Raw genomic sequence first — 10736 nt, forward strand, 5'->3', positions numbered from 1 at the left:
CTTTACGATTCAAATTTAACACTTCATTTTTTTGAGTGTGATCACGTTACACTTTGTGTTCAAAGTATTCCATATAACTGTTAGTGAATATTATCACTCACCTCTTACGACTCACGTAGTGGATTGATGTCGAATTACCTCTTTCCAACTCTGAGCCAGTCACCTGGAATTGGCATCAAATATATCTGAATATAGTGTAAAAAGATTCTCGTAATCCTTTGACACTACGAAGAGCTTTGGTTGTTTTCGTGCACTGTACAACGTAATCTGATGGCAAAAGTTGTATGTTCCTGTTCTTATATGCTGGTGGTTTGTTGTAGTAATATGGAGGGTATTGTAGTATGGGGAATACTGTTGATATCGTAATATTTCGGGATTTTCTTTAGACGCATAGCGTTACTCTATATATATATATATATATATATATATATATAAGGAAATTCTTTGTTCCTGTGTTGAAACCTATCGAACCGTGTTCGCCAATGCAAGCACTCAATGAAATCGTATAACCGCTAACAAATCCGTTCATATCGGTCTACAAGTGCAAGTTCAAATAGTGTTTCCCATATGATGTATGGTGTAATTAATAAAACTGAGGAATGATGGCATATGTTGGACACTAGGGAAAATAATGCTGTATAACCAGGGTGATGTTATGGAACATAACAACTCTATGGTTTAACACAACAAGTGACCAGTTAGTGTGAAAAGAAGAGAAAAAATAGTGACTTTATTCACGATAACACACTAGAAAAAGATGCTGTTTAATAAAGTAAGCGACCAGTTGATGTTAAAAGAAGAGAAAAAATGGGTTCACTTTATTCACGATAACACACACAAATATAAGTATATACACATCATATGTTTATATAACAGGTATTGGTATTGCTATACTGTCGAATTATGAATCAGCATAGTGGTTAGTCTTTTGTGAAAAGCTTGCAAACGATTATTTGATTTAAAATGTGGAAGGACGTTTGTGCCAGATGTTAAAACAAATTGTTATTAAAGCTGTGATTTACCATGTACAGTTTAATGGCGGGTAAACATGGAAAATAACGTGATTTGTTGTTACACAAATGGATAGCATCAGCTAACACACTAGGTAGCATTGTCATTACAATACTTGAATACAATCCCAGCAATGTTGTACTAGTGAATATCTGTAATCTTTAACAGGTTATATTGCAGGTTTAACTGATTTGTTGAAAACCTTCTAGGTTTCATTGAAATTAGTTTGATCAATACATTCTGTAAAATTTGAAGAGGATTTAAGAAACTTTGCATGATGTACCATCAATTTCAATTGCAGATAAGATAGTTGAGAATAAACAAATGAAATTTAGAGTAAATTTGAATTGCTTTTTTCATTTGGAAGGGTGTGTCTAATATGATCGTAGAGAAAATCAATGTACTTAAATTAACGTTGACATAGATCATTAATACGTTGCTTCGATGATAAATTTTCATCAATAATCAATCCTAAGTATTTTGTCAAATGTAATTTAAAAATTACAATACCGTCAAATTAAAAACTATAGTAACATGAATGACATCTTAAGCGCATGAACAATTGTCTAGCTAGTTTTGCTAATGTGTAAAGTTAATTAGCTTGCATCAAACCAATCCTTAAGTTGCCTCAGAGCCAAGTTGACCTTCTTAATTCAACCGGCACAACATATTTGTATCATCAGCAAAATGGCGAGTGGAACATGTGATATAATAAAAGTACATAAAGTCTCATGTGAATAATAATAATAATAATTATAACCAGCAGTTATTTTTACGACGTTAAATTAAGGGACCATAAATGGCTTATGGATTACAACTTACTCGTCGGGTGGTTTCCAATTCAATATTTTATCCCAAATTTGGAATCTTTCCAATTTACGAAGTCATTTCAGAAGGGAAAACCTTATTGAATGTTCACTGTATCAAAGGCTTTGAATTCTTTCAATTCCAGGTATAATCATAAAACACTATTACCCTTCTCCAACGTATACTGTAAATTTTAATAATTTATAATAAAGCAAGGCTGGTTGAGTGACCCTCCCTAAATCCAGACAAAACACTTAGAAATACAAAACATCATTTGTGTTTAAAAAAATGTTTACAACCTTTTCTCTATGTCACTTTCAAGAAGCTTATGAATGAAAGGAAGCCCACTTGTAAATTTGAAACTTTCCGGCAAAGTTGTTTAACCCCTTCTGAACAAATGGAATAACTTTTGATAATGTGAGAACATTATGATTAATCTAAGATAAAAAGAATCTTTGAAGATATGGACCAATACAGGGGCTATAGCACATGGGAGACGGAATTGTAATAAACTTAACAGGAATACCGTCAAAACCTGGAGCCTTTCCACGTTTTAATCCATCAATAAGCTTGATTATTTTTTGTATGGGTGATGATAACTTTAAACTGTTGCCTTGTCCATTGTACTGTTTTAGGATTGTTTGTGAATATCTTTATAATTTTACATTTTTAACTATTTTGTATACAGTTTACTGTTTGCGAAAATTCAAACATTATCCTTAAATAAACTTTTTAACAGCTCAAATCAACAAATAAATATTCTTGCTTGTGGTCAATGTTGTCTTCTAATTGCTCTATATTATATTTATATACTTATATAAGTACTTAAGCAAATCATTAACATCATTACAAACAAAATGTTTAATGCGCCTATAAGTCGCATTAAAACAACAGAAAATCCATGGTTTTAAACAGCAGCTGTTAATACTGGACTTGCAGGGCAAGGCTGTCATTGCGCACGAATGTGATTTGGCTTGTGATCGAATAACGTCACGCTGCGCGCGCGTGTCTAAAAGTTTCCGCTGCGATATGATTATGACTGTTGTGTTAATGTTGTAGAAATACACTAAATTTATTAGTTACCTATATCGTATGCATGTACACGTATATAGCTTGATATGGACACATACAAGTCTGGAATGCCTGGTCATACTATTATTACGACAAGGAAACAATCACTCGTTTACTCGTGATGTCAATAACCAAAAGGATAGCTGCCTTTGGCGCTCATGATTGTTCAAATCCGGTAGGTTATGGCTTGTGTTAGTTTAACATTGTCATTTTGGGTTGGTGGTTTCACTAGTCACATTACATATTTCAATCATTTTGAGGAATGTCAGTGCGTTATGAAGTGTACATAATTATACTTATAAATCGAAGAATCGTTGTGTATTAATGATAAAGATAAAATAGTAGCTTCAGAGAGTTTAACAAGTCCCTATGTAAATTTGTTCAAATTTGACCACCCCCCTCCCCCAAATATCCAAAAATATCGAAGAAGGCATATTCACACACCCCTTTTATTGGTTAAACTTTATTTCGCTTTCCTTGCACAGTGCGTTAAGTTAAGACCAGTTTAAGCATTGGTTACTACACAGTTCATGCACGGAGATTAATTCACACATAACTATAATCTACAATAAATATCTTGTTTGCATAGTTTGTGAATGTGAACTCATTATAGGTTATTTGTATTAAAGTAAATTTAAATACCTATTTATTGTTTTGAATCACGTTCCATCTCATCGTATTTATGATATTACTACTTCACATTCTATCTCATCATGTTTATGATATTACTACCTATTATGATGATTTTACACCAAAGACAGAAGTAATAATAAGAGTATAGTAAAACGATGATCGTTTCTAGTTAGAACGAATGCAGGGGATCATGTATAAAAAACATAAGGATGACTAACAACCCAATCAATTCATATTTATAATAACGTTGGAAGTTTACTGTCATTGGTATATCAGTATGTGTATTTATGTTCTGTTTTGTATAATTCTAAATGTTTTTATTACAAGAAGAAAAAATAATCCGCGTTCAAGGAAACGTTTATTAAGATGCCTTTTCTTAATCGTCTATTAAGATCTCGATTCTAACATGCACACGTGAGTTCAACCAAGCATAACCCAAGACGATTGCCTCGATTGCCTTGATCTTCCAAGCTATGCTCATGGTAAAAGAACAATCCTACATATTGGAAGTCAATGGCATATATATATAGCCGTGTATCATTTTCAGTCCAGACATTTCCGAGTTTTGCCTATATATTGAAATCGAAGGTTGTATCAAAGTTGTTCTTCTTCGGACGTTGTCATACTCGATAAATTTTAAAAACCGAATCTCTTAAGTGACACATGAAAGCACATCACTGCCAAAATATTCACATAGATCTCTAAAACTGAAACAATTTGATTGAATGGTTTTTGAAGCTGACAAAACCAGTGTTACCGAATCGTGCAAGACTTATTGGCTCGTCGCCATCACTGAATTGAAAAGAAGATACGGATAATTTAATAAGTTCCCCTGTCTGTTTGTACGTAGAAATCATCCAAGCTTTTGATCTTTCCTGACCAACCCATAGAACCATCCACATCGATCCTGTCCAAATCACTGAAACAGGGCGTTGACGGGACTTATGTTTAACAGGTTTGAGCGATCCACATGCTTTGGTGGTGATATCGGATACCAACAGTCTGACGTGATCAAATTCGCGGTGGATAATGGCAATGACATCGCCGGACGATGCAATGGACGTGACGAGTGATAGTTCCTCCCGCGGTTTGATTTCCTTGACCACTTCTCCCGTTACCAAGCAACCTCTTATTTCATTCTGAACGCCGATAGAAATCAACAGGTCAAATTTTAACTTGCTGCCGGAAGAGTAATGCGCGTTGATACAAGAAATCCAAGAACCTGTAATAACGTCGTCGACCTTCAAGGAGGAAATTGACTCAACGGAGTCATACATATGACCCCGAAAATGGAACCTCACCAAGAAGACTCTCCTTCCGACGGCAAATGCTACAACGTTGGTCTCCTTGTCTCGTATTGTCACATTTGCCATAACCACGGGAGCCGTTTTATCGTAGGTTCTCACCAGGTATTGCCAAAGCATTCCATTCAAGTCTTGAGGGTCCTTACAAACAAGACGAACACATCCGTTCTCGATCCTTTCGTCATAAATATGGATCAACTGATTCGGCAGGATCATGACACTGCCAATCAGTTTGTTTATATTAACAGGTTGTCCTTTACTTTGGACAGAATGCGTAAGACCCGGGTTCTTTCTCTGTACGACTGGTTCAGATGTCTGTTTTTCCATGTTGGAATAATAATCTATGTTGATTGTTGGGCGTCAGTTCTAATCTTTGTTGGAAACTCTCTCTCTTGTAGTCCGAATAATCGTATTGCTGATACAGTGCAGGCGCATCTGGCGTCATATAGAACATATGTTCATGCATTAACGACTCTATATAAAACAGAATAGAACGCAAAAGAAACGATCAAGCGTATCAATGCAACCCTACGATTTACAGAGGTAAAATATTCGTGATTTGATAATTATTCCCCTGAGAGATTGTAGGATAAAATCATTTGAAAAAAATAAACACTTAAGATTTCACTTGCATGAAACCACGTTTTCAAAATACAGTTTGGAACTTGCTCTTAATTTAAGGACAAATATTAGGTAATGAAAGAATCCCAAAATTAAAGAAATCGTGTGGTTTAGAAAGAATGATTAATGAAAAGTTAACATGTTTACTCTATGTAATATTATTCAATACTTTATGATTAATTTTAGCTAGGATATTAAAATATTGGAGTTTAAGTTAATACTACAAAAATATGTTATAATTACTCCAGGGAACACTATAGAGTGAGAGGGTCTAGCACAGGGTTTCCCTAACTTTATCCCCCCACGAACCCCCTGTGGATGTCAGAGTTGTCCACGAACCCCCAACTTTTCGAGACACGATATGAGCCAGTATAATTCTATGATACGTATAACAGTGCTTCGTAAAAGATCAAGTTCATAGTGTAATATTGCAATGGAAAATACAAAGAGAGTTTGTCCATATAAGTACGACTTTTGTACATCACTAAATTAAATGATATGTCATATTTAAGTACAAAAAGTTTGTTTTGACTTTCAGAAACGTCTCAAGAACCCACTGGGATGGACTCGTGCACCCCCTGGGGGTTAATGCACCCCAGTTAGGGAACCCCTGGTCTAGAGTAGAACGTTTTACATACAACACTGCATTATATTCTACTTTGGTTACATTACCTCAGAAAATACTTTCACTTAACGTGCAAATGTCACCACTGCTCACCATGCATCTGTGTGTGGTGTCCTAAGAAGCTGTAACGGTACATCTCGTCCATTACTTCTTCGACACGAAAACGAAACAACCGATATTTGTCCAGTTATCGAGCTGGTTACACAATGTTCCAACCACAACACACAATGCTTTAATGTATATCGTGATAATATGCCGTCTTTGCACACCAGAAGCAAAACTGTTTACGTTGATTTTCCATTCAACATCGCAGAGGCAAAGGGCAATGACAAATATATGGTGTGTGCTTAACACTCCATCACTCGCTTTGCTTTACGGGTTATGGCGTTGTATCAACAAAGTGCTTCAGTTATGATAAAATTGCTCCGTGTCATAAAGATGTACGAATGCAGACATCAAAACAGAAGAAAATTTATGATTCTGCGTTAAAGGAGAATGTACACATTTTGATATGTCAATATCAACCGGTTTCGGAAAACAATTTTTATGTTAACTCCCTCATCGGAAAACGTTGCATTTGCTATTCCGTACTATCAGGCGGGCGTTTAAGTACGTGATACAATGTGTGATTTCAATTAAATTTAATAAACATTGTATGTGATTATTGCACAAAATGAATTATCTTAATAACATAAAACTTAAAACGGCTACCCCCCCCAAAAAAAAAAAAACTGCTTATGAACATGGCACTTAACACTACCTTTAATTGTTGCAACGCTACATGTATATTTCTAGGACCAGTTGTGCTGTGTTCAACGCGGGAATTTTGGATAGTTCACATAATTTACCGTAAAATATAACTAGAGTGGAGGTGCAATAACTATGAGACGATTGTCGGATGCAATGCATAGACCGAGATGAATTTCTCTTTCGTTTATTCAAGAAGTTAGGACATACACACAGGATCAACCATATTGTTGGCCTTACTCTTTCTCGAGAGTTGTTGGGACGAACAAGTGTTAGTATGTAAAAGTCCTTTAAAATTCCCAAACTTTTCATTATCAAGCAATCGAAAAAGTGATAAGCTTCATTTCCTCCTAAGATTATGTGTAACCTCTGAGAGAATTAGTCAGATCAGCATCAGTGGGGTTACGAAATTGGTTGAACTTTAGGACGTAGCAACGTAACTCCGTATAGAATATGAGCAGTGGCGTAACCAGGGGCGGGATCCTCCATTCAAATATCTTGCCCCATCCTGCTCCCCTCCCCTCTCACAGTGACATTGGTAGACGAAAAATAATAACTGTTATATAGGGCGTTTTACCCAAGTATTATTATTGTACAGAGTGCACCCCTGGTGCTTTGAATCTGACAATTTACACATAATAACCACTCTTTATAGTCAATCATAACATTTGGGTAATATGCCCTCAATAACAGTTATTGAAAGCCAATTTATACGCATTCACACACCAGTAGAATCAACGAGGTCGAGTGGTACGGACTTTGGTTCGTGACACAAGATCCGGGGTTTGATTCCTACTTTTGCCCGATGAGTCCAAAGAGGACGAAACCGGGCGTGAAGTGGAATTTTTCTGGTGTGTTGTTCTTTATTTTATTATTATTATTTTGTGTGCACTACCCCTCAGTGGACTAATTCCTGCTAAAGGACCATTAAGCCTTGTGTGGTTTGGGTCACACTTAGGTTACTCTTAGGTTACGCTTAGTAAGTGATAATTAATATGTTATTCCCAATACTAACATACCAGGCTTTGTTTTATTCTCCCTTAAGTGTAGTGAGTTATGTCACACTCTCTGTAATCTCTGGTGGAATAAGTTAAAGATGTGGGAAGACAGTTTGTCTACCTCCTGGAGGATTGGTATCCTAGTCTAGTTGTACTTAGTTTTCCTTATTAGAGCTATGTTTAGATCACATGATGCAATGCTACACTATTACTAGTTGCCATGGTTATAGGATTAGCCGAATTTCTGCAAACCTTTATGTTTGAAGAGAGTTGTAGCAATATGTTAGTATTCATATTGACTATTTTGTGAATCCAGACACTATTGTTGTTGTTTTCTTAGAATATTTGGGTAGTACCATGTATTTAGCCCTATGAGTCACCCTTCACTGGTACAGACTCCATCTGACCAGATATATACAGCAGATGGGCTAGGTTACATAGTCTCCGTTTTATAGCCTGCTCTTAGTCCCAAGGGACGCTTAGGTACCTGCAGCCTAACAAGAGGTGTCAGTTCCCATAGCAACCTGTGGTCTAAGTCAGTAGGGATTCATGGGTTGAATTACATAGTTAGTATGCTACTGTTGTTACTATTATTACTAGCTGAGGGATTTTCCCAGTAGTACATTATTTATACTTGTAGACTCCATGTAAGTCATAGAGGGTGTACAGATTTTAGAGTTTATCACTCGCCTCTATTAGGATATGTTCGTAGTGGAAATAGTGCAACCAGTTTCTAGTTAAATATATATTAGACTACGACACATAAGATTACACTGCTATGCCAGATAGGGATAGGCAGTTTCACTTACTTTTGGAGCACTGTGTCATTGCTGTATGAGTAATATAGGCAGGTAGATGTATATTTAGCATCCAGTTGTTGTCTCGGAAGGTTCACTTGATTTTAATACTTAATAGTTTACTTGTTGTCATGCCAACCCGGTATGATGAGATACACCATATGTTTTACTTTGTATGAGATGATCAGGTTGACATTTGTTTATAATATTTTACTATTGTTGTTTCACCCTTACTGATTATCTTTGTTGTATATTATTGCATATTTTCATGCTTATTTTAATTCCTTATTAATTTGTTGATTACTGTGAGAGATCGTGAACCCCTTGCCCCTTGTTTAGCTCATTTGTAATGTGTTGGCAATGCATGGTGACAATTCACCAAGACACTCCAAGCTGCCATACACAGTCAACCACCAGCTGTTATTGGACATTCTCGAGAAGTGCTTTGGAGTTCACGGGTAAGCTAGAAAATGGGTATCGTCGTATTTATCTGAGAGACAATTCGCTGTTTGTATCAACAAATCACTTTCTACGCCGATGTAGGTCAATTTCTCCGTACTACAGGGTAGTATAAATAGACCAGTATATTTCACCTGCTATACTAGCAAAATGAACACGTGTTTCAGTGATGACCAATTCCTCATTGGCTACGACGATGACCACAGTATCTACTCCAGTTTTAAACCCGGAGATGTTTCTTCGGAATTGGAGTCAATCAGGGGTCTTTCATCAACTCTAGAAAATGTGAAACTCTGGATGCAATTTAACCGTCTTAAGATGAATGATGAAAAATCGGAGTTTATCGTTTTCGGAAGCAATCGCCAAAGTGCAATACAGACGTTTTATCCATTGTGGACACTCCCGTCTGTCACTGATAGTGTGAAGCTACTAGATGTTTACATGGATGAAACCCTCAATCTCAAACATCATATTTCCTTGAAAGTTCGTGCATCAGCCCTCGCCATGTTTAATCTGAAGAAGATCCGGGAATATTTGGACAAGTCGACATGTCGCAAAATTGCAAATGCCATGATTTTCTCCCATATGGATTTTTGCAATGGTCTTTTTATCAACCTCCCGGGCTCCACACTTCATCCTCTACAAAGGATCCAAAATTACACGGCTAAAATTATTCTCGGCAGATCAAAATATGACAGTGCCTCCGCAGCATTGAAGGAGCTGCATATCCTCCTCGTCAATGGCCGTGTCGAGTACAAGATCCTCCTCCTCGTTTATAAGTGTATACATAATTCAGCACCAGCTTATCTGTCTGAGTTGCTGGATATTAAGACACCCGTTCGTTCAACACGCTCGTCAAAGGGCATCCTTCTCAAGGTTCCTTTCACACGCCGCCAATGTTTCGCAGGCCGCTCTTTTAGCGTCGCTGGCCCCAGACTTTGGAACGCTCTCCCCGTCGACACAAGAAATTCGAAGACCAGAACTTTTAAAGTTGCTTTGAAGACTCACTTATGTAAGAAATCGTTTTTATAATTGTATTGTTGTTCAGCGCCATTGAGTGTTTTGTCAGTAATGTGCGCTTTACCAAGAGTTACCACCTTAACATTAACCTTAACACCTGCAGTGGAAACAGACTGTGCCAGTTTCATTAATTATATTAATTTCTACACAGTATGTACAGATATTGATGTAGTTTTCAACCTATCGAGAGACCGTACGTGCCTATAGATGTTCCTCATAGATGTTCCTTAGACGGTAGTTTAGACGCCGGAACCCCTCACTCCTAGTCCGGATAACCAAGGAATGCATGATGTACCCCCACTAGCGACGCCATTTGTGGACCGAGGGACCAATCATTGTATTAGACGAGATGGGCGTGACTCCCGAGTTATTAGATTAGAAGGCCATTAGTGTTAGGCCATGATGACTGTCATGTGTTAATTATGTTTTAACTTTATTAGTATTTTATATATTTTCAATAATTTTGCATATCGTAATTCACTTTTACCGTTATGGTGAATAAATAACATTTACCCTGCGGATTACGATAGAACATGGTGTTTGTACTCATTTAAATATACTGTGTCATATATCTTCACAAAGTCAGGCGACTCGCAGAATTGAAACCCGCTTCCCTTGATCTAACAGTATGTCTCTCGTGGTT

At 36.8% G+C, this 10736-nt stretch overlaps 2 protein-coding genes across 3 annotated transcripts; one reads left to right on the forward strand and one right to left on the reverse strand.

Annotated features, from left to right (window-relative positions):
* Nucleotides 1–790: 790 nt before the first annotated feature.
* On the reverse strand, nucleotides 791–6418 carry LOC139976099 (uncharacterized). 2 transcript variants are annotated; one of them, XM_071984540.1, is made up of 2 exons: nucleotides 6166–6418; nucleotides 791–5300 (listed from the first exon to the last, which is right to left on the reverse strand). In XM_071984540.1, the coding sequence occupies exon 2, from the start codon at nucleotides 5151–5153 to the stop codon at nucleotides 4224–4226; it is 930 nt and encodes a 309-aa protein (XP_071840641.1). In that variant the 5' UTR covers nucleotides 5154–5300; nucleotides 6166–6418; the 3' UTR covers nucleotides 791–4223. The 2 variants fall into 2 exon arrangements, with proteins under 2 accessions (XP_071840641.1, XP_071840640.1); XM_071984539.1 differs by having other exon boundaries at nucleotides 6120–6418.
* Nucleotides 6419–9223: 2805 nt separating this feature from the next.
* LOC139976389 (uncharacterized) lies at nucleotides 9224–10105 on the forward strand. The gene has a single exon (XM_071985095.1). The coding sequence runs from the start codon at nucleotides 9224–9226 to the stop codon at nucleotides 10103–10105; it is 882 nt and encodes a 293-aa protein (XP_071841196.1).
* The last annotated feature ends 631 nt before the right edge of the window (nucleotides 10106–10736 follow it).

The sequence above is a fragment of the Apostichopus japonicus genome, chromosome 11, assembly GCF_037975245.1.
Source record: "Apostichopus japonicus isolate 1M-3 chromosome 11, ASM3797524v1, whole genome shotgun sequence".
Classification (NCBI taxonomy): domain Eukaryota; kingdom Metazoa; phylum Echinodermata; class Holothuroidea; order Aspidochirotida; family Stichopodidae; genus Apostichopus; species Apostichopus japonicus.